The sequence below is a fragment of the Varroa jacobsoni genome, unplaced genomic scaffold (assembly GCF_002532875.2).
Source record: "Varroa jacobsoni isolate VJ856 unplaced genomic scaffold, vjacob_1.0 contig02040, whole genome shotgun sequence".
Taxonomy (NCBI): Eukaryota; Metazoa; Arthropoda; class Arachnida; order Mesostigmata; family Varroidae; genus Varroa; species Varroa jacobsoni.
Window position 1 is genome coordinate 38,918 of NW_019214743.1, and position 25,105 is coordinate 64,022.

A 25,105-nucleotide genomic window follows, 5' to 3' on the forward strand; every position below is an offset into this window, starting at 1 on the left:
TACTGCCTCTATTTTGTCTGCTGCGCGAAGTGCTATGCCCTACTAGGCTTGCTTGCTTGCCCGCTGCTGCCGCCGTTGCCGCCGTTGCCGCCGCCGCTGCTGAACAGACGGAGACAGACCTAAAAAAGAAGTCGGTGACAAAAGAGGGAAAGAGAGTAGGCAGGACAGGACTGAAGGAAAAGGAAAGCAGCAGCGGAAGCCCCGTTCGCCCGGCGCTAGCTCCTTGCTCCTCTCTCTTTGTCGGTGATCGCTGATTGGGACCGTGTTGGGATCTGCTGCTCGGAGGTGGACGGACTGACCTAGTTGCTGTGCTCTGCTGCTGTCTGAGTGCGTGCCCTCGTTCGCCGTCGTGGTATGTGCGCACCTTCGTTTTATACGTATGTGATGTGTGAATCTGCTGCTGCTACTGCCGCCGCCGCTGCCGCCGCCGTCGCTGTAGGTGTTTGCTGGGATGAGAGCAGGACGCTATAGGGCGGCACCAGGAGGGAGATTGCTGCGAGAGACCAGCCGCCGGTCGCTAAACGCGCCGCCAGCTCCCCCTGGTGGGTTCCTAACCAACTGCGCCCACTCCAAGAGGTTCTCAAGTTGGCTGTGCTCTACCACTGAGCGAGACGTGTTGTGAAGTGAGCCCGCGAGAGCGCGAGTGCTATTGCTGTGCTGTGAGTGTTTTGTTCTGTCCTGCTCTTCTCTTCTTCTCTGCTGTGGCTACGAGAGAGTGGTGGCGTTGCTGCTGCTGCTGCTGCTGCTGCTGCTCGTGGTGGTGTCTACGCGAGCGACTAAATGCTGCTGCTGCTGCTGCCGCTGCTACTACCAGTCGAAACTCCGACACCGAGAGAGCAGTGGCGACGGTGATCGAGCTCAAAATCAACGCCACAATCAACGTGTAATCAAGCAAACTAGATAGCTAGCATCAGCGAACGACGGCAGCTGGTGGCAGTAGTAGTGCTGGCGGCAGGTGATTTCAGTCCGAGCGCACAATGATGTTCCAATGTCCTGTTCAGCTTCAGCCATGACCACTGCTGGCGGAAATGACTTGCCGTTTAACGTGAGCCGCCGCAGACATAGCAGTAGCAGCCATCGCCGACGAGGCTCTACGAGAAGAGAACCAGCGACGATCTCCCCCGGCTGTCCCCCCTCTGCAGCAGCAGCAGCAGCAGCAGCAGCAGTAGCAGCAGCAGCAGCAGCAGCAGCAGGAAGCCACTGCGGGCCACCGACCTACCGCCTACTCCACAGGCAGCAGCAGCAGCAGCAGCAACAACAGTCCCACAACGAACGGTGCCACGGTCCTGCCGAGTCCGAGTGTCTACTGACCCTGATCAGAATAAAAAGAACTCAATTTCAGAGCTGAACAACCACTCGTGCTGCTAATAGCTTCTAATATCTACGACGTACCAAGTGAGAGTGTAGTAGGAAACACTAACCGTGGCGTGCGAGTGTGCCAGCTCCTCAGTATGTCTGATTGGTCTGCCTGTGCTGGTGCCTGAGACGACCGTCTGACCTAACCTGCTGCGCTAGTAGCCTCCGATTGCCGCTATCGCATTGCTGCTGCTGCTGCTGGTAAACGAGCGAGCGAGTGACCATGTTTTGCTGGCTGATTGCAGTTAGTCAGTCAATCAGTTAGTTAATAAATGAGTCAGTGAATGTTCTCGCCAGTGTTCGTGTTCATCAACAGACCCCGTCTTCTCCGTCATCATTATTATTCGCCAATCAAAAAATCTATCGGCTTATCGAATTTTGATGTTGTCGAAATTGCCGTGCTGATGGTATTGTGGATCGAAACTAGACATCGAATCGGATCAGACGCCAACCGCGCAGCAGACCGCTCTGATTGATCAGTCGTGCGCCACAACCAGCCGTCCACATACGCGCGGCGCGAGGCTCTGCATTATCGTCAACGCTGCTTCTACCATCATTGCCACGAGCGCAGCCGCTTCTACCGCCGACAATTGGCAAACTTTTTCCCGCCTGCGGCTGCCAGCAGTCGGCCATCAAAGCGACTGTAATAGCATCAGGCGTAGCACGAGCTCAGAGACTACCTTAATTCATAGATACAGGTGGCGACGTCGACGTCGTTGTAGTCATCGTCATTGAGACGCTATCCAAAAAGCAACGAGAAGAAGACGGTGTGGAAGATAAACAGAGGAAATAGAAAGCAACGGTGTGTTAGAGAGAGAACAAGAGGGGGAAAGCTAAAATCAGGAACAGATAGTTCTTTTCTCGCAATCTCAAGCCATTGGAAGCCAGCGGTCGATCTTCCTTTTTATGTCAGCCACATACTGGGCCACCTGTACCTATTGTATCTCGTAGTAAATTATCACGAGCGTTTATCTAGTATTGCTCGAAGGAACGCAACAAGTCAAGCAAACAATCAACTTTATTGTGGGAGTGGGATTAGCTTCGACGCGGTGAGGAAGGCCTGTGGATTTTTACTAGGCAAGGAGACTGGAGATCTGCAACAAAGCTCGCGCTACCATCAGAAGTATCCATAAAATGAATGATAATTCGCCGAAAATGATCTCGTACTTAACTCATTGTGTCCTGTACTAGGTATCATTAAATTCGCTATCGAAGGCCCAATTCAGTTATCGAACACTCATCGAATCGCCTATAAACGTTCGAATAGCTATTGCCTGATATTCAAAGGGCAGATGAGTCTTCTGTGCGTTACGATACGGTGCATCTCTGTGGGTGGGCGGGTGTGTAACTAGCTCGAAAGTCGCACGAAATTCAACGCTTAGCACAAACCTTAGGAAAACTGTTTCGGATTCCTTTGCTTCTACACATCGTTGATACTTTCAAGCATACCTCAGCCGCATTAGGCCGTATGCGGACTAAGCTATTGATTTTGAGTAGTATTCAAATCTCTCAAAATGATCGTCCTTTGCCTTATTTTCGTCATCATTTTGAGTATGCTGGCACTCCAAGTATAGCCACCAAAGCAAGCAACGCCATCACCATTATTCATAGAAGAGATTTAATGGGCAACTGAAACGGTGCATCGCAGGGAAGAGTCCAAGAAAGCCACTCTGTTCAATTGTCTAGTAAAGCTATTACGGAAACAAGGTGCATAGCCGATTCCTCATTCGGTGTCCTGACAGCGGACAAGAAATAGTAAAAAGCGGAAGGAAATTTATTTGTGTTGTGCCACTTCGTGTGCGTGTGTCGGTTAATCGATCTGGCTCGTCCTCTATCTAGTTCATTATCAGGATCTGGCCTTGTGCAGAAGGTACCGATCAAGACATGCCTGACTCGGGCTCGTGACAGGCCGCGCAGAAGGGCTGGACGCGAGACAGACAGGCAAGCACAGGGGAGGAGAAAGGCAAGGACAACGGTAGAAGTAGCGAACACACGGCCTCTCGGCGTTAAATCACCGAAGCCACAAGTGAGTGACCCGATCGCCAGTGGCACGGTGCCTCGCTGACTACCCCTCGGCGGTGGGGTTGTTCTCTGCAAAGCCTGCGTTCCCCTGTTAGATCTGATCAGCGACGTGTTACGACAGCGTGGAAACGCTGTTAGCGCGTGCTTGTCCACCACAGTGCGTGCATGCTAATAAGTGTTAGACAGAGTGTGCTAAGAGAGTTGTGTTATTTTTATTCGCGACGCTCCGAAGCGAGTAAATCCTTCTAGTTATAAGAGTGAAGTATCGCTTTTTGAAGTAGCGTAAGGAATATCATGAGTGATATCGGCCCAAGCATAGAGGATAATCCTGATAACAATAAATTTTAATAAACACAATATTACAACTACTACTACAACAACAACCACAACAACAAGGGCAATAAGCACAACTAGACAATAAAAACGAAAAAAAGGATACCCCAGCTGGCACCACTACCACTACAATTGCAAGTTGTTTAACCTGGGAAGGACTAGTCAACGTACGGCAAGACGTCGGTCGCTTCTTCATACTACAGCGTGTTAACCACTAGCGCCACCGCTACAGGGGGTCGCGTTTATTCGGCCGACGCTCGACTTGGCCAGTTTGTTGGTGTCGATTGGAAAGCCGGCCCATCTCATTCATAATGCCGTTCAGCGGAATTATCAAGGTGAAATTGGTTGAAGCTGTCGACCTGAAGCCGACAGATCTGACCACGCGCCACCCGGCGGCGCTGGCGCTCGGCAAAAGCCAAAGCACCATCGATCCGTACGTGACGATCAATATCGATGATGAGCTCGTCTGCAAATCTACGACGAAACAGCGGACCTTAAAACCCGTTTGGAATGAGGTACGTACGAAAGCCGTATTTGGGTCACATATGCAAAAGTAGCTTCATAGATCGTATGTTCTTACTCTCATAACTTTGTTGAAGCATTAGCATATATTACTATCATCGCTCTGCATAAAACTGCATATAACCGTGCGCCTTTTACCAATTATATTGTGTCTCGTAACCTCGTCGTCTGCGAATTATGTACGAGCACAAGTTGTTAGAAATGAGAAAACATTCAAAGGCAATGCTGGACCCACGTTTCACTAATTAAGTCGATATTAATCAATCCAATCTCTTACTAGCTTATTCATTGATAAGATTTTCGGAGAATATCACGCTTCAGTTTGCCAATGCATTGTACGTATTCCGTCACTGTTGGACAACAAGCTTTTGAGATCCCTATGAGAGCATATTCAAACTTAATACCATACATCAGCTCATACGATTGCCGACCGTCCATTGAAAAAAGCATATACACATATATAATAAAATTTTTCACTATGCATAAATTATTTTCCGCTCATCCGAATTAGGTCTAAGTGGAAAGAAGGCACGGAAACCAAAACCGTTGCGGTCGTTCCAAGCCCCAATGAGAGAAGCTATATTCTATTGACGAAACAAAAACAAGCATACATCAACATGGTCAAACCATTCAAGTGCGGTCTACCGATCGGGAAGTCGTTTGCAATTTAGATATTGTGCTTCGTCTGCTGTTATTAGACCGAGAGAAAAATGTCTCTCTTTCTAATTTATACAACTCATATTAAGCGTCAGAGCTTCAGGTTAGAATATATATATATATATATATGTATTCTAACCTGAACAGCGTCAAATAGAATAATTCAGAGCAGTTTTGCTTGAGAAAAGCTATTTTGGCGATTTAAAAAAAGCGTTATTATAGCTACAGTCGAAAGAGATCGATGCCAGCCCTTTTTAGTAACTTTCCTCTATATTTACTTGCTCGCTGCGTAAATATAATAAACAACAGGCCTTTCTTTGTTTATTTTACCCAAATGTATTAAATTTTAAAGGCTGTTATCTTCCAGAAATCTGTAAAATAAGATCCGCTTTGGGCCATAACGGGTCCATATATTACAAACAATATTGTTTCGTCAAGCCAGAGAAAATTATGATGCCAACTGACTATTATCTTCATGGATCTTTCACTTGAAAAAAACAAATCAATCGCGAGTTTTTATTGTTGTCATAACACTGAAGTATAGCCTTTTTTGATGTGTATGACAAAAATAGCCACGAACGAGTACTTACTGTAGGAGAGTCCTTGAAAGCCGTCCTTCCAATTTCATATTACTAAGCGATGATCACATTTATTTCATAGCTCCGTCATTCGGACTCGGTGACGTGTTCGCGAACTTATAGCTACCTATCTACCTACCTACCTACCTACCTACCTTGTTTCTTTAAGGCTAGGTTATAGAACTTGAGCGATGTTAATAGTTCGATTTTTCGTTCAATTTGCCCGCGAGACGACTACCTTAAAGTAACAATAATTATTTCGAAATCTCTCACGCACGCAGGGTTGCTGCTTGTTCCCTGTACTACCTTTGATCTAATCGATTCAAAAATGCGACTGAAACAGATCTTATCTAACAGTGAAGAATTGTTGTACTTTGAAGAAGGAATGTTGCGGATTATTGCGTCAGCATTTTAGCCTAGTGCTGATCGTTCACTGACATAAATGGCTAATCATTGGGATTATTCGCTGATAGCTTTGAATCATAAGCAGTGTTGTCAAATGCGGAGTTTTATCTTCAATCGTCTCTCTAATTTTCATTGTACTAAAAAAAAAATAATCTTCCTCAGTATCCGTAAATAGAAGTTGCGGCTTTCACGCTTATCAGACTGTGCTATAGTGAAATTGAACCTGAGGAAATCTGCACCGATAAAAACCATGCTTCTGTATACATTGCAGTATTACTTGCTTCATTTTTAGCTGTGCTAAATAAAAATGATTCTTTTTTATGTGACTCAGAACATAAGAGAAACTTGCCGTTTGAGTCCTGAAATCATGTTGCCGAGGCTAAAATTTCGTCTATAATATTGGATAACGAATAATTTCTTTAAATAACTTTTGTGATCAGGTTAGCTTATTATTTTTTTTAAGGAAAGATTGCATTGAATGTACGTAAAGAGCTCCGCTTACGTAAATATGTAAAAACATGAAAATACTTATTGACAATTTCCCTGTTTAGCTAATAATTGTTTAGGGAATGCAGAGTTGAATGATGAGGACGCCTTTTGACAGAAGTTTGCTTTTGCCTGTGCAGAAACTGAAGACCGCATTAGGGTACACGACATGATTAGTATTTGGTTGATCTACTAACTAGAATACGGACTATATGACCAACGCGGTATCGAGGTTGAGTTTTTTTTAACAAGAAAATCTTGAGACTTACGTTCTGATATTGAAACGTAGCATCGGCTTTGGGCTAGCTCTGGGCTTTGCCTGTGTTTCAATCACCTGCATTCTATTTTGTTTTTCTCTCTTTCAATATAAACACATCGCAATAACAAGAAGAACAGTGCCCAGCAGCAGTAGCAGCACCAACAAATGATGATTATGTTGATGGTGAAGCAGTATATGATAAACAACATTGCGTTCGTGAAAGCTCTGGCCCTCAGAACCAACGTAGGGAAGTTAGCAGCGGGTTCAATACAAGCAGATACGAAGAACAGTCGGTGAAATGGTTCTACTACGTAGGAGGTCATCTAAAAGGCTGGAGATCCTTAATGATAGCAGTAGCAATAGGGGGCATTTGTGACTTGCGCTGTCTTCAAAACGTTTCTTTTGCCCATCCTTTCACAAAGCCAGAGCAAAGACCTGCTCCTTCGATGATGATACATAGATGCTTGCGACGATCATTATACAGAGATCAAAATATCCACAAAATCGACCACCATGTCGGGGCCAAATTAAATGGCCGCCTATAATACGAGCACTACTGATACAGGTACAATGGCCGAAGCGAATGCTTTTTGGATTTACTTGAACTATATGACAACACTATAGGACGTATGTGCATTGACTATCAAAGCAGATCTGAGTTGTCCAATAGAACCGGAATAGGACTGGATAATAAGAACAGCAATAATATTAAATACTTACCTACAAGCAGCAGTGCGTAAAAACAACATTGAATGGGGTTGCCGGTTAATGGGGTCGTGCATACTGACACGGTCAAATGCTTAAATCATTTCAAGCCACCGGGCTCATTAGATAATTGTGCAAACAACAACTTAATTGATCAGTTGTTGCCAAAGTATAATAGCTAATGGCAAGCGGCGAGAGGCATCGTATTTTTTCTACCGAAGGTCCCGCCTAATGGGTCGTGGAAATATTCCATTTCCTTGGTAGCGCACGTGTCTATGTCTGTTCGTACATTTGTATATGTGTACGCATAGATGAACTTCGATTCCAAATTCCTGAGACTGCTCAAAGATGCGGAACCCCACTATTGAGGAGGCATTGCATTTTTGTTCTAATTCTTTTGAGAAATCCTCCATTGCGAGAACAAACATATCCTGTGACAATGGCGAGACACTTATTCCAATCGATAATATGAACATGATTTGAGGACATCGTAGACTTCGCGTTTCGTTGTGAAGCTGGAGGTTGTCGGAACGTCCGACACGAGTCGCTGACCGCGTCGCTTCGTGTGGCACTCAGTCTGTTTATTTTCGTCAATAGTCGCATTACCACTGGGACGTACGTAGCTGAATAAACCAGACAGTTTCAAAAGCGTTTATGAACCACCGATGTGTAATTTATGCCGTTAACTTGTATTGCTAATCACAGGTTCAAATATTACCACTGACACTTTTTTTAGGTAAAACAGATAATAATAATAAAATGCACCGACGTCATTGAGATAGGTATAATTATCTCGTGACGCGCCTTAGAGTATAGTATGCACGCTTACTACTGTTTACTTGTCAAGTAATATTGTTGTCGGTTTTTTACCTTAGCTAACCATTGCGTAATTGTGTAATTCTGTATCACTGACCTAAGTTAATCCATTGGGCACACAATCGAACTCATAACCAACCCCCATCAAGCCGCCCTCCCCCACTTTACACTAAACCCCCACTCGAGTTAGTTAAGGCCAGCTCCGCCGCGTTGATGAGCCAAATTGTCGATTACCTTAAAAGGAGAAGCCTTAGTGTTGTTCTGATTGGAACGCACCGGGCTTTGTCCAAGTCTGGCTGACCCCAAAGCTAATACCTGAATATCTATTTTGGATATGCCTCCGTACCGCATGAAGCTAGACCGATGCGTCATAGCGATATACTGAACCAAATTAGATAGAATTGATTATTGGCTGTAAACGAGGTGCAATAGATAAAGGCAAAAACACCGGTCAGGAAAGCGCATATACATTAAACACAACTAGGAGTATCCGAGATTCCCTGCTGTCAGGCGGCCTCGAAACATTGAAAAAAGCTTTTCAACAGGAATGAAGTCGATTGCATGTTGCAACTTACGAGCAATAAGCAAAATGTGGCTTTCTGCAACATCTCTTTCTTCTTCTTTGATTATGTCTAAAAGCAGCGCATCGCTAAGTATATGGCAACCGTTTAAGTCAGTTCAGACTATTTGTTTGTAATATCTTCCTAGAATGAATAATATTATTTGTTCCTTTTTTCGCTTTGTTTATTTTAGCTACTCAGAGCGTCCTTTCATTACGATGATGATTAAAGTGAGGACGGTCTTAGCCAGGATATGATAACTGGTAAATTATCAGCAGCGACACAATAACAAAAACAAACGAGTAGAACAATTAGTTCGCACATTTTGAGTTGACTATTATTATTATTATTATTATATAACGTTATTACGGCAACAGTATAAATGGCTTCAGGTTCGCATTGGGAATCCATTCGGTTGGCATCGTCTTTTGATGCAATGGTAAACTATCTGTGTAGCAAACTAACAACAGTAAGCCATTTTTATGATGTGGCAGAAGATGTAGCAGCTTGTCGTAGCTAAACAAAAAAAAATGATATAATTTTTCGGCATAGTAATATTCGGAACAAAATTATAACGTTGCCTGACCGGAAGGTTATGCCGTTTACGAATAGGATCATACTAAAAGTGTCTTCACATATCTTCCCAATTTAATTCAATTACGGTCGCTTTAACGAGAGTAGTATCATGTAATCTTACATGATTCAGTGACCCAAACATGTTCACTACATACTGAAATAGGCTTTTCGCTTTGTGATACAGGCCACGAAGATAGCACATCTATATTGGCTACGTTTTTACAGTAAGCACCTTCGAGGGATGACCATCGACGAGAAGCTGGAATGAAAACCTTTAATATGAGACCCCATTTAGTATATTGGGCCCTCTATGTTTTCTTCCTTATGGAAGCTAAAGCTCAAGTTGAAACTGTGTGTACTGAAAACAACCGCGAAAGAGATCGGTCAGATAGTGCACTGCTACCGTCGACGTGCTTAGCCTTCAGCGTGATGACAATGTTTGCCAGAAAGTCGGCCGGTCGCGACGCAAGAAAATAGGTTTACTAGCACATAATGCCTGTGTCTCTGGACGGCGACACTGCTAATTGTAGCTCCCGTAGACGACGAAGCCATGAGGGGGCGTATCCTAAAGGCTTATTACGGGTCGTGGCTTATTGCGAATTCAAATTTCCCAGTACCTCTACTTGGAATCGGTGCACCATATGTAAATTTCCATTAACACAAAGTAATACCTAATCATTCATTAAAACTGCTTATTTTTTCGTAGACAATGATTTTTTCAATGATGAAGCCTACAGCGTTTGCAACTTTGAGGACGTTATGAAACGTCAACATATATTGGTATCAATGGTGACTTAGTCAAATCACTTCTTTGTAAGGGTGCGACGGCATATTGCTCAGCGATACCCACGACTCATACACACACTTGAACTTGAACCTGAACTCTACCTTAAAAATAGCATACTTTGATACGTCTTTAAACATGGAGTTTAGACTCGAATTTAGGTGAACGTGTTAGACATACCGGTGAACCTATGCGTAATTCGAGTTCCATTCATTTTGCAGGCCCCTCCGACACCCACAATAGCTCCTAGCCGCAATGGTATTTTTCTTCTGATGATGGAGGTGCATATGCATCTGATTATATGTATTCGACCGTTCACAATGAGTCCAAAGATTCTAGCCAAAGTAGATGTAGACACTTCTCTGCATTCTAAAGGAAGAAGAGGGGAGAGGCTGATCAGTAATGATAAGTGTGCAGATTCTTCAAATCTGTCTTAATCGTAGCCTTTAAAATTATAGCTTATGAATATTTCCATTCATTTACTCGTACTTGACCGTGTAATATGCTTCCATTTGCATAATAAATAATAATGGTGATAATAAATTTGTTATTCGAACATACGTTTTGCTCGAGTATTATAGCTGATCTTTTACGAAGTACAGTAGAGAAACTAATCCGAGTGAGGGTCCCCTTAACTTAAATCTAAGCAATAAGTAACGCTGCCGTTTTCGGGTCAGTTAAAGTTGAGCGATGGAAAACTTTACTTGAAACTACCTATTCTGTGAAAACTCCCCCAGGCTTATGTGGATTAACCATTTCCGCTCGGCCACTTTTTTCTCTTTCAGTTACATTACCTAGTTTCTCTTTTAACCATACTAACCTTAACTTCTTCACATTGTTTGAAATACCTTCTAATATCCATGATACAATGGAAACGGTTTTTTTACGGCTGGGAGTGACATCATTGTTACTGAGCTATTGCCGCTACTGAGCTAAACTATTCATGACTTGGAAACAAAAAATTGTAAGATCCACAGGGGGTCCATCAGAATACATCTATATATATGAGATGATGCGTTTAAGATGAGGAAAGCTTGGAGGGGCTACTTATCGCACGGGCATCCCTGGATTCGCTACAATTAGAAACAGACAAAAGCCAATTCTTTTTAAAACCCAGCAACAAGCTCGTTGTCTCGCTTGTAGAACTTAAACGAAGATCAGCTATAATCCAGTCTTTTCACACTGAACAAATCTTCATCAAAGCTGAAAACTTCATTTTTTTTTTCTTGAAAATAGCGATTTACGTTACTGCCCGTTATCGTGAGGGTTCAGAAAATTCCGAGGACGATTTTTCCAAGAAGAACATGAAGACTCCTCAGTAAGGTCAAAATTTAAAAAGCTAGAAAATTCATCAACATGGCTTAAAAGCCATTGTTGATACATTTGTCTTCTTGATACAGAAATTAACGGCTGTCTTGGAAAGAAGACTATCAATTGACAATTATGAGCTGCAACACCTTATCCTCAAACGATTTTTTGCACCTCTTAAATTTTTTGGCCGATTCGATCTTTTGTATGTATTTTAGAATACATGGCCTGCTATTAGCTCAAGGTTCAATACCGCTAGAATTTGTTTTGTGTGAGGTGTATCCTAACGACCATTCAACGAGTGTATCTTCACCAACATCGTTAGATGCATAGTTAATATTAAAAGACGTTTGCGGCATAACGAAAAAATGCCTTCGTGAGTGGTTTAAGTTCAGAATCGAAACTGCAATCGCAATAGATACTGGTTATATTAAATAAGCATGGCCGCCAATAATGCCATTTCTAGTATTTGCAAAAAAATCGAAGAAATATTTCACGGAACAGATGCCAGCGTTGTATCGTACCGACTGATTCTCTACGGGTCCTCGGTGCTGCGAAAAGTCGCGCCATTAAAGCGCCACGGTGCCGCGGTGTCAAAACACGATACTATAATCGACGGGGTGTGACTGACAGCCGTCATATGTTGGTGCTTCAATACATCGGCTGTAAAGACATAATTTATCTCATCCACGAATAGGTATTCACTTATTATAACAGCCATATTTTTTTTTGAGGATATTTGCAAGCATGCGTTCGTTCTGCGAACATCGTCTCGCTTATCTGATCACACGCTTTCTGTCCTGATCCAATTGTTGATTATGACGGGCCGACGTTGACGATAATGGCAACGAAGACGAGGACAACGACGATGACGGCATTTGCTTGTTACGGTAATGGATAGCTGTCATTTCGGATGTTCTGGATGTTGTTTATGATATAAGTCAATTTAGTAACTCTAGTCTGATCTTATTTTATTCTAGCATTCTAACCATTTCGCTCAGTTCGAACGAAAGCTTCAGTGAGGACTACCACGTCCCGATTAGGATTTCTTCTAGTTAGCACTATCGTTGTTGGTATAAATGTTCGTATCTTTCCTTAGCAAATGATCTTCAAAGGTTACCGTTTAGGTGCGTCTGTGTATTTGTCAACAATCTTTCATCTGTCAAGCAATTCCAGTGACAGAATCTGTTAGCGTTACTAAAGCGACAGGTAGATACGAGCACGCAATGTTCTCATACAAATTAAGGCACAGCCAACACTATCAGGATCTAATTTGGGCTACTGTAAATGTTGTGGTTATAAACGTATATGATTTCAAGTCGAGCGATTGAAGGTAAGTTTTGTACACTATTAGTTAGTTGGTCGTAAATTGTGTACGTTACCCATAATATCGATTTTCCTAGATCGCGATGATTAGAAGTCCCGGTTCCATCGTTCAACGTTCTCGCGTGCAATATGTGGAACGACGCGAAATTCAAGCATACATACTTTAACTCAACGTACATCTGCTGCGGAGTATTTATTATTTGTTATAAACCGTAGCTAGTTTATTGAAAAACAGTAAATGAAGCTATACAGGATACGATATTTTTGGTTATCGAAATAAATATCGGATCGCGTGATCTACTGCCAATCAACAAGTGTATCATAAACGGAAAGCCTAAACGGGAGCGTCAGTACGTATGCATGTAGCTGCTATACTCGTATATTGCTGCAAATTGGAGAAGCCTTCGTGGGGAAAAATGTCACGGTTTCTTTGTCATTACACTGACTTTAGCCTGCTTCTGTTCCAATCGTTGTCGTATTGTCACTGCGCTGCTGTCTCTAAACTAGAATACAGTTAATCGAAGGTGGCCAAAAGGCCTGATATTTCCTGTATTACTCTGCTGACTTAGACCCGTCTGAGTTGGGTAACAACCCATTGACCAATGGTGTTCACGGCGGTCCATTGAAGCCGGCGTCGATCTACTCTCAGCAGCAGCGCGGTGCCTGTCGCCTTCCGTCTCGGGAAGCGAGCGACTCATCGAGCAGCAAGACACATCCATCGCTGATGGTATCGAGAACAGACAAAGATATAGGAAGAAGGAGAGAAGGCGCGCGACAGACAAACTATACCATTTATCGTGGCGGGGTACTGTACCCTGCATGCATTAGTCATTGCGTCTCTAATAGTATAGAGATTGTGTGTGTCGAGAGTGAGCGAAGCCAATGAACGACATCAACTATTTAGCGGTGACTGTCGGCGAACGCAACCAGCGCAATAGGAACAACAGGCAGCTACAGTAGCAGCAGTAGCGCTAGCCAAAATGGACCATCGGTCCATGCTTCTGCGATTGCGAAGGGTTAGCGATCACCGGCAAGAACCAGCCGAAAAGTGGCGCTCTTGATCGTTTCCTTCCCCACGCTGCTTTGCTGTTTTGCCTCGATGCACTCAATTGTATGTATATTAGCGACAGTGGTGCTACCCTGCGGTTGTGCCAGTTCTATAGGCTATTTGTCCATACAATAGAATTTTCTAGCACGCATATGTCCATGCGCATGGACAGGTGCATACAAACATACATCTGCCGAGCTACTGCCGTTGTCCTCTTTTTTATGCGCACACACATTTCCATTGTGTCCATTTTAATACAAGATAGCGCGGATGTGTGCATGTATGCGTGCGTACGTACGTACGGACGGACTGTTTGCTTTTGGATCTTGGGTGCCGCGATTTTAGGTGTTTTAAGCTGAACATGACATTGGCACTACCAATACGTTCACCAACGGCAACATCAATAACTGGGAATTCGTCGTGTCTGGCTATCGCTTGTGATCGGCGGGAGCTGGTTATTGCGCTATCGGTCGTCGTTACGCCTTCTGCCGCCTCCGCCGCCATTGTCGCTACTGCTACTGCCAATAATGGTGACGTTAACAGCACCAATAGCGTGTAGTAATAATAATGTGGTTTAGAATGCCATAGTCTACAGCTTTCCGGCATAGGCGAGTGGATCGGTGGCGCTTTTGCTACCCACCAGTATTCACTACTCTTGCAGGTAGTAGTAGTAGTAGTAGTAGTAGAAATCGCAAGTATGATCGACAGTGTCAGGACAGGAGTGCGGCGTTCCGTCCTCGGTGTCCGTGTAGGTTCCGGCAATTCTGGTAATTCGTACGCTCATACAACGGCCACGGTAGTGTTAGTGGTGAATCGACAGGCCGTTACTGCATTCATAGTGTGACCATAAAAATAGGTTGATATGTAAGTTGTTAGGGCGATAGATGGTTAACCTGAGCCCGAGATGCCCGCCTTCGCCGCTTCTTTTTCTTCTTTCGACCGCTCTCTAGCAAGGCCTGCTTCCCTGACAGCCGCCTAGCAGAGGTTGGCTCGACTGGACGCCGTAGGCCGGACGGCTCGCGGGCCTAAAGCCACGGAGCAGCGACCCATCAAGCCATCCTGTCACACGGCCATAGCCCTAACAACAGCATCGATTGCCGCCAAGCAGCCACCAACTATAGATTCTTGCGCGCTTGATCTTGTCTTTGAGCATGTCTCGTTCATATGTGCGCCCTTGTTGTTTGTGCATGGCCGTAGTATATGGATGTGTGTACGATAGAAGGAGAGGCTGTGGGACAGAAAGACCGCACATCTGTAGAAGCGCATCTGAATAAGAAGAGGTTTAGCCACTGCACGGAAACACCAGGGCGACAAACCACTGCTAGGGGGGCAATAATGGTTAATTATAAAGATGGGTAGCAGAGAGGAGGATATATGGAGTGTTAGTAGTGGCGACAGGCCCTAGAAAGCTGACACTATGGCAATAGAAACAGGTACACAGGTGGGCATAGATACTACAGGAAAAGGCAGACGGGTAGCCAGTCATGCAGGATAGGCAAGGCTACAATGGGGCTGAGGCGAAAGCAATGAAAGGCGCAGTAAAAAAAAAAAACTCTCAAACATGACCTCGGCTTTGGGGGGTTTGTTGTGACCCCTTTTTTGATACCCGCTCATCAAAGTGTTGGGACAAACACGAGGACAATGCCAGCGGGTTCTCGCACAGTCTGTTTCTTGTTCCCATCCTCCATTTACCTCATCTTTGCCCCGCCATGGATTCGCCTTAAGGTTCTTGCAGCTTCCCGTTGTCCTGAAAACCAGTGGTAGCGACTGCAGCAATAGCACCACAACGTGCAGTTGTTTAATTAGCTGTGGCTATTGCTATTATCCTGACAATGGATGTAGCCTCCTGGGATAGAAGCCAAAGGAACCGAACGCTCGCTGTTGCCTCTGGCGCCCAGTCGAACCAATGGCAGCAGCTGCTCCAGTGATCATGATGATGTAGTGGTCCAGGCCGAGGACCGAGGAGTTCGAGTGCAAATGATGCCTACTCTACTGTACCTTTCACTACCTGCTAACAGTGCTTCTGCATGCATGCCGCACAGACACAGCCTGCCGCCCCGGTCGGTCGTTTGTCTGCTAGCAGGCCCGCTTGCTCTCTAGGTCCCGTTCTGTTGGCTAGCATTACTACCGCCATCATCTCTGCCGCTGCTGCCGGCATTACAACAACAATCACGAAAACCAAGACTAGGTCCTGATTCGTTGACGGTGGCTGGGCACGCAGTAATAGCCACATGGCGCAGGGATCATACGTATTATAGTGCTCGCAGCAGGCTAGTGGTCACGACTATCGGGAGACTATGTATATATATCTAACCATAAGGTGTCTTGACTATGATGACAAATGGTTCGTAATTCGATTTATAATGTATCTGATTTGCGTTGGCATTCCATGCTAAAGACAGACAAGGTAGTGCCATTGCGTAAACGATAATAATGAATGTAGGAAGAAAACTCATTGTTTCGTTGAATCATCGCCGCAGCTTTAAACACTTTAAGAACAGCGAGATTTTTTACAGATATCCTAACCGATCACCACATATTGAGGCTTGATCAACAGCGCTATAGATCATTTACATTTGCTGTCTTCCAATATTTTGCCAGCATCCCCGCTAGAAGGGCTGTGCTTTAGCCAAGAGAGAGTCTTCATGTAATTTTCCGCGGGCGCATGAACTATACAAATGTTCTATATATAACCTACCTATACTTTAAAATCTGCTAAATGCACTCCAGCCACTAGGAGACCTAGGTCCATTCTTATTCTCCATGCTGCTGAAGGGTCTCTCTGATCAAATAAGAGGGCAGAGGAAATAAGTCGAAGTCATCTTGTATGCAAGCAACTTTTTGATATACCGGTCAAATAAGGTTCAAGTGCAGCGAGGCTTAACCCGGCCCCGGGTGGCCATCACAGATTTATCCAAAAAGAAGACGATGCAATTAACGAAGGCAGGCACAACAGTAACCGCAAGCACCTAATATATCACCCCTTGCCTAGGTGAATCGTACCTGGGGTTGCTCTTTCCCACAAAAGGCACAGGTTTCACTGCGCACGTATTGAAAGGAAGTGTTAGACACTTAAGTGATCAAATCGACTCATCGCTCGTCCAGCACAATCGTCTTAACTTGTTCAGTCAATCGCCGGGAGGAAGATCTTACAGTGGAGAACCTTGTACAATTGGGTGGTGTCCTCCCTCAAAAGAGCTCTGGGACGAAATCGCGTTCGTATATCCTATCCGACTCGCTGCTGCTGCCCGAAGACCGGCATCGTCGGCTGCTTTGAGCTCGTAGCAACAACAGCCTTTAAGACCAATCCTAGGAACTCGAAGAAAAAAATTCGTAGAGAGCAATGAGGAATAACGACTGGAAAGGGAAGAGCCAGTCGAACAGACGTGTTGTCATTTGCTTTGCTGAGCATGGCTTCCACCATAGACTCTGCAGGAAGCCAGATCCCCATGGACCTGATGACACATGCCGGTGTTCCAGCTGCGGTAGACGCTGTGACAGACGTTTTGTCGCTTGGTGACCCTTGCGACCATGTTTAGCACATTTAGGAAATCTTACAATCCACATGACGTAGTGGTTCGGGATGTTGTGTTGTTGACTTGCGTACATAAAATTTTTGGTTACTATGAGCAAATGAAACTTAATCGAGTAACCATCGACCAAAATTGATAACGATCTTTTTGCAATAAAGCACAGGATCAAAGTCAAGCGGATAGAGTAGCATATTGTCATATTGTTTACACAATAATGTCTTTTTCAATGGATTTTAAATACACCTAGCAATAAAGAGATGCGTCTGCTAATACGATCTTCAGAATCAACGTATGCATGTGGATTAAGTAAAGGCAATAGCTGCGCTTCAGACTACTTAGAATGATATCGTGTTAATTTTTCAGTACCAGATACTAACAATATAGAGGCAAGTAAAGCCGGATAGACCGCATGAAGCTTTTAAATAGAAGCCCAAAACAATTTACCCAATTTATCATCAAGCGGGATGGTAGACGGGCACCATGTGGGAAATTTTCATTTCCTATGGTAAGTCCCCGATCAGCGTTAAAAACGTATCTGTGGCAAGGCTTACTATGGGGCCCTCTTATCTCCGCGTACAGGTGTATGAATTCAGACTATTTCATACGTGAACTTTCATAGAAGCTCTGCAAAAAGGCATCCACCTTGGATTGCAATTACTCATAATTAGGGAGTAATAGTTGCCGGAGAGACTGCTCCGTCAAGAAGCTAAAACGCGATATTTGAAGAGTTGCCGGTCACAGAGAGCACGCGATCTCTAAGTCTACGTGTTCCCTCCGCATGACATGAATTAACATTACGTCAAGCCCGAGCGGAGAAAAATGTTGTGGGATCGTACGAGGCAAGAATACACCAACTGACCTCGAAGCACGGACAACTGCTTCACTTACTTAACTCGTTTTGCGCTCCGGTTCCTCCGCTTGCCTTATCGTGAAAATAAATCACCTCTATATCAAAACAATTAGGTGGTGCCCAAGGTACCGTGCCAGGCGCGCAAAGGCTGCCATTTATAAATCTACAGTTACTAATTGTTACTGATGGTTATGCTTGTATTTGTTTTCATATTCGAAGGCCTTACACGCCTGTCTCCTTAAACAGTAATGTACTTAAACGCAACGTACTCCCTCGACGCCACCGTTATTTTTGCCAATCGTTCCTCGCTCTATATATATGACCATTGTACGTGTGTTTGAATGATGGCCTGCGGGATGCTTGTAATCAACAGTACATTAGAGCTTTACAACTACTACCCAATGAACTGCTGCTAGTACTACTATTATTCCCATTAGAAAGTTATTCAGCAACATATATATATGTGTTAACATAGCTTTTTTTTTATGTTAATCTAATTGGATGGATCCATCAAGCCAATGCCGAATTACCAATGTGTTTAGACAGTAGACCAAAATTTAACACTGTCGATGTGTAAAATTATAGATTATTATTATTATAGATGATAGTTGTATTGATAATAAAAGTAAACGTTATATGTGGTAGCTTGACTTACGCGCGTTATCTATTCGGTACCGTTTTACCAGGTGTTCACAACGGAAGTGCACGAGGCCGGTTCATTAGGCCTAACGGTGTTCCATGCCGCCCTGCCCTCCGATGACTTTGTCGCAAATTGTTCTCTCACCTTCGATGAATTTCTAAAAAAGGAAGAGATGCACGAAAATGATATCTGGATTAATCTCGAGCCAGGAGGAAAAATACACGTCGTCATTTCCCTCGAAGCATGTGAGTATCAGTCAGGCCGAGTGTGCGTGTGTAGCTAGTTTTCCCTTCTGAGTGGTTGATGCTTCCATTTAGACTAGTATTAATGCAATCAGTATGCAACGATCTGGCTAACCTGAGGCAAATGTGCTCCATAGTTAGTAAAACTCGAATCAATGACTTCTTTGGTTCGAGCCACATCTATTGAAAGTCGTCGTCTCGGATAACCCTCTTTTGTGCATGTGAGCAAAATAACGGAAAAAAATGGTCATAGTAAAGGGTCGAGTATGGATATCCATGCAAATGATCTTTTGTACGATGTGACGACAATTTTAGATGAACAAACAGTCATTGTACTGTAGTAATAACAAATACACTCCAGAGACTCTAATGCTTTCGTGCAATCCGTCGCAGCTGGCAGAAGTTCCTCGAATTATGCCCTTTGTTGTGTCTCATTCAGTTTATGCAAATGGTCAAATTAATTAGTTACCCAAACAGCTACTCTTGAAATACTACGTTATACGTTTGTTTGTCGCCAGGTTAGAGGAAGTTGAGCGTTAAGTTTACTGCGCTCGAGTAAAGCGTACGCATGTGGCTAGAAATGAAGGTCTACGTGTACATTAGTTCAATGCGCATTTGGACAACGAGTCCAAATATGAACCGGCGGCCGGTACTAACTTATATGCGGCAAAAAGTATGGCTTGATCTCTAATTGCCTGTTTCTGTCACTTACAGTAGATAAAGGGGTAACGTCTTTTTCTCTCTTATGGTGTTTCTACTTTAGCACAGTTAGAAGTTAACGATACGTAATACAGTATTTGGTAGTTGTCCTATTTACATCTGAATGGCTACCTGTGAACCGTGGACTTAGGTTTATCTTGTCTAATTAGTAGACGCAATGCTATTGACGTTAAAAGTTTGATCAAGTTTCGGAAGTTACACGAAACAACAATTCCACCAACCTGTAAAGGTGAGTGTTGTTTATTCGTGTCCGATCCAATGAACGAACTAATAAAATCAAAATTTTTTTGCTTGGAGAAGTGATTCATGGAGAGAGATACATATCTAACTGATATTATGCAGTCACGATTACAAACAAAAGCAAAATACCAAACGGGTTTTATCTGGGAAGCCCTGTTCGATGTCTGGCATTTTATCAAGCCGTCAGGGTGTCATGCTGAAAACGTACTTGCTAAAATAGTCGTAGTTAGATGGTCACGAGCAAGCATTTTTCTGTTTTGCAGGTGCAAGGTACTCTATGATACTCTACTGCTGTGCCACACTTTAGGCCATAGCTCTCATTAATGTACGAATGGTGACTCCTAAAAGACGACACTTTGCACCCATCCCCATGTGTTTCAATCTATATACGTATAATGAGTTTGGCGGATGTAATATAGTTGAAACACTGCTATCTTGCCATAACCTTTCCGTCGTCTGATGCAGTCGATGTGACTAGACTGAAGCCACTCAGTAACACTTCTGTACATGTGCATACACGCACATCAGTAGCGAAGCACAACGAGTTTGTGATTTTTGAGCACAGTCGATTAGGCGCGTTCTCGGTGAAATCGGGCAGCAAAGCTCGGTGCCTGGGCTATTCTACGTGGCGTTGTGCGCACCCCCTGTCCATGTATGATGCTATTATAGTTCGTTTGATCAATCGTATTTCGTTCTGTGGAAAATGCACGGACCACTGGTTACTGCCACCCCCCGCGTTCTACTGACTCTTTCATTTTCACCTGATCTAGCCCAAGAAAAAACACCAGCCTGTCACTAGCGATAATGTTTAGGGAAAGTGAAATCTCTGTGATAAGGCTGGAAGTAACATTGCCTTAAACGACTACGCTAGCATGTAGGAAATTGCGTGGCAATTTCTAATAGTCCTCTCTTTCACTTGCTACGTATTATTTTGCATTTAATTTGGTAATATATATATATATATATATATATATATATATATATATATTGTGTCTAAAATGAAACCCTTCCGCATATGGATCCATAGGGTTGGCAATATCAAAATGTTTAAAAAATAAAAAAAAATAACAAATAAAAATTTTTGACAAAATAAAAAAATTTGACCTAAACCAGTTTTTGGACACACGTCTTTATCGCACTATAGGAATATTACAGGTTACAGAATCGTATGACCTTTGTGAACAATAATAGAGGGAATGCATGCACGATGTGCTCGTATCATTGACTGTATTATAGAGATGACGGCGATGCACGTTTATTCAAACGTGCATGTTATTACCAATAAAGCATTTAGAAAGTTATTGTGCTTGAAAGTTTGAGCGAAAATTACTTTGCATCTCGTAGCTGTGTTTGCCCAATTGCTGCGTCATTTTTGTACAACTATCGGCAACAACTTAAATAACTCTGAGCAATAGTATACCTGTCCAATAGTCGTACGTTACGTACTTCTACCTGACTTTCAACCATTCGGCCAGTGGCCATTTTTTTCCTTCACGAAATTCGCTTGTGTGCCATCACTAATTGCTAGTAATTAATAATAATAACCTCCTAATGTTTTCGCTTTCGATTTGCCGTATTGACCAGGTGCTGCGTCGGAAAAGCCTCGCGAGTTCAAGGCCCGCGCCGCCGGCCTCAACCGGCGGCGTGGTGCCATGCGGCGACGCGTGCATCAGGTTAATGGGCACAAATTTATGGCAACCATTCTTCGCCAGCCGACGTTCTGCTCGCATTGTCGTGAATTTATATGGGGCATTGGCAAACAGGGGTATCAATGTCAGGTGTGTACGTGTGTTGTGCACAAGCGCTGTCACGAAATGGTGGTGACGAAGTGTCCGGGCATGAAGAGCGACCAGCAGGAAGATGCGCCTGCTGAAGGTTCAGGCTTCACGATCAATATACCGCACCGGTTCGTCGTGCACAACTTCAAGCGGCCCACCTTTTGCGATCACTGTGGCTCAATGCTGTACGGCTTGTTTCGACAGGGACTGCAGTGCGAGGCGTGCTCCATGAACGTACACAAACGATGTCAGAAAAATGTCGCTAACAATTGCGGTATCAACCCTAAGCAGATGGCCGAAATCCTACAAGCTATGGGCATCTCGGGGGATAAGCTGCTTACGAAGCGAAAGAAAAAGACTTCGATCGGGGAGAATTTACCAGAGAACACGACCCAGGCATCGGCGGAGGGCAGTGACGCTAGGAGCGATTACAGCCCAGCGGATAATTCAGCCGAAAAGCTTGACAAATTTAGTTCACTTGCTCTCGACAAAGAGAAGAAGTACTCGCTCAACGACTTCAATTTCATCAAGGTTCTTGGCAAAGGCTCATTTGGAAAGGTATTGTAATCTGAGAGTATCACTGAACATTAAAGACTACCGCTAAAACGGCTTCAATTATATATCTGGTCAAATTCCGGAAAATGGTATTAAACATTTGAATAATGGTAAAATTATAACTGAAAAGGACGTGTATAAAGAATGTAAGTTTAGAGAGCGACTAGTAACAAATAAATATGAAGAAGTCTCGTAGCTGTGTTAAGCTTCATTCTACCATTTGTGCGATGGCTGTGCTTACAGGTGATGTTGGGTGAACGTAAAGGCACGGAAGAAGTTTATGCAATCAAGGTACTCAAGAAGGACGTCATCCTTCAGGACGATGACGTCGAGTGCACCCTAACGGAAAAGCGCATCCTAAGTTTGAGCGCTAGACATCCCTTCCTGACGGCGCTGTTTTGTTGCTTTCAGACAGAAGATCGTCTGTTTTTTGTGATGGAGTATGTGAATGGTGGTGATCTTATGTTCCAGATTCAGAAATCAAGAAAATTTGATGAGCCGCGAGCGCGCTTCTATGCAGCTGAGGTGACGCTAGCATTGATGTTTCTCCATGAAAATGGGGTTATCTACCGAGATTTAAAACTCGACAATATTCTTCTTGATGCCGATGGCCATTGTAAAATTGCCGACTTTGGTGAGCGCATCCTTTTCGACAGCTTTTGACGAGTTTTTCCACGAACAGCGTATCTGATATAACACGTCTAGACAGTTATTTACGAAGGTAGCGATTTGTGTCTATACATAGGTTATTATAGATGGTCCTTTAGGTCTACTGCGAATTTTACTATCAAATCAAGATGGTTTTTTCTTTCACCCAGAGAGTCTAGCACGTAACAAACGTATCCGTTTTGTGTTTCTCTTGTTATTCTATTACCGCCTACTATTTAGGTATGTGTAAAGAAGGCATTAAGGATGGGGTTACAACAACGACGTTCTGCGGCACTCCGGACTACATCGCGCCGGAGATTTTGCAAGAACTTGAATACGGCGCCTCGGTAGACTGGTGGGCGTTGGGGGTGCTCATGTATGAAATGTTAGCTGGTCAACCACCCTTCGAAGCCGACAATGAAGATGACCTGTTTGAATCAATTCTACATGACGATGTTCTATATCCGGTATGGCTAAGCAAAGAGGCTGTAGCTATTCTTAAAGGCTTCATGACCAAAAATCCAGCTAAACGATTAGGCTGTGTCACTGGTCAAGGTGGCGAACAAGCGATCTTAAATCATGCTTTCTTCCGTGACATAGACTGGGATGCATTGGAAGCTCGCAAAGTCAAGCCGCCCTTTAAGCCAAAAATTGTAAGCGATTTTCTGTTATGTTTCAACGTTGCCCTAAGATTATAATTATTTCATCTGTATAAATACGTATATCTTATTTCATTGGTATAGGACATTGTGTAGTGCTTGTCCGATTCACTCCGCAGTACACAAACCACTCTAGTATCGAAATCAATCCTGCAACCCTTTTTTTAACTAGGTATCTCCACGGAGTTGATATTGTGCCAATCGAAGGTCACCGCACCATAACTACCTTCATTGATACGATTCATTGTTAGCTTGAGAAATACTCCCGGAAATTAAATTGATTTTATGTTTTTGTTTGAATTTCAGAAAACTAAGCGTGACGTAAACAATTTCGACGCAGATTTTACCAAGGAAGAGCCAATTCTGACACCAATATCCGTCGAAATTCTACGCAATATAAATCAAGATGAATTCAAGGGCTTTTCATTCGTCAACGATGATTTTAATCCGCAGCGTTTTGACAGTGGAGCGCCCCCCTAGGATTTTACAATTTTTTTTGTTTGTCTGTTAGTCCTGCGAAACCTCTGCACCGATAATAACAACCGGAACAGTATGAGCGAGATGAATTACAGTTGTTTGTATGGCAGTTCGGATCGATTCAATATACACAGAGTTGACCGCAATACGATGACAGAAGCGAAAGAAGAATGATTATGCTAGGAACAATAACAATAGCTAATAAAGACGGCAGGTGGCATCAACAGGTGGAAAAATTCATAATGATGATCGAAAAACGGCCAGCCTGTCCTAAAAGCTTTCGTCTTGGCTCGACCAAAAGAAGATCCATATACAAATTTATATGCATACGCTATATCCATAAGATATATCTGTGTATATATATATAGCTATACAGATACATAGTGACCGATAACTCCGTTGGCCACAATACCGCCGTCGATATTATTCCAATATCATTATAATATATATGCGAAATAAGCAAGCCATTCAGATGAACCGAAGTGGGCCGCATAAAGTTGTGCGCTAACGAAGTAACAGCCGGAGTAAAGACGGAGTTTTACGTTAAGAAAGCTTACTTGTACGTGTGCAACCGGGTATATATATACGAGCGTATATTAAGATCATCGTACCTTCATAAACCATATGTGAAGGCAAAAAAGATAAAAAAAGAAACTAAATTGAGGTGATGAATCACGCGTTGAAAAGCCGAGGTCAGCATAGCACTTCTTCTCAAAATAAATATTCAGGGTGAAAACAGGAGGTAAACACTATAGACAATTAACACCAACCAACACATGTGGGTTACTGCTATGATATTATATCATGTTATTATTATAATAACAACATATGTATACGGCAAACATCATCATCGTTGCAGCATTGATGTGAACTGAGCTCTGGATGGCGGCATTATTTATAGACAATAAAACATATATATATATATATATATATATAACTTTAGATCTGGGGCTTCATCTCATTGATTGATTGATTGAATGTGTGTGTTCCGTGCGAACCCCGAATCGGACAGCGAATTGAAG

General features: G+C 43.4%; 1 protein-coding gene across 1 annotated transcript; it reads left to right on the top strand.

The window, feature by feature from the left end:
* Positions 1-186: 186 nt before the first annotated feature.
* Pkc98E (Protein kinase C) lies at positions 187-24,804 on the top strand. Its single transcript, XM_022853729.2, has 6 exons — positions 187-4,226; positions 18,811-19,009; positions 21,551-22,302; positions 22,543-22,933; positions 23,188-23,600; positions 23,913-24,804. Exons 1-6 carry the CDS (start codon positions 4,023-4,025, stop codon positions 24,084-24,086), a joined length of 2,133 nt encoding a protein of 710 aa, XP_022709464.1. The 5' UTR covers positions 187-4,022; the 3' UTR covers positions 24,087-24,804.
* The last annotated feature ends 301 nt before the right edge of the window (positions 24,805-25,105 follow it).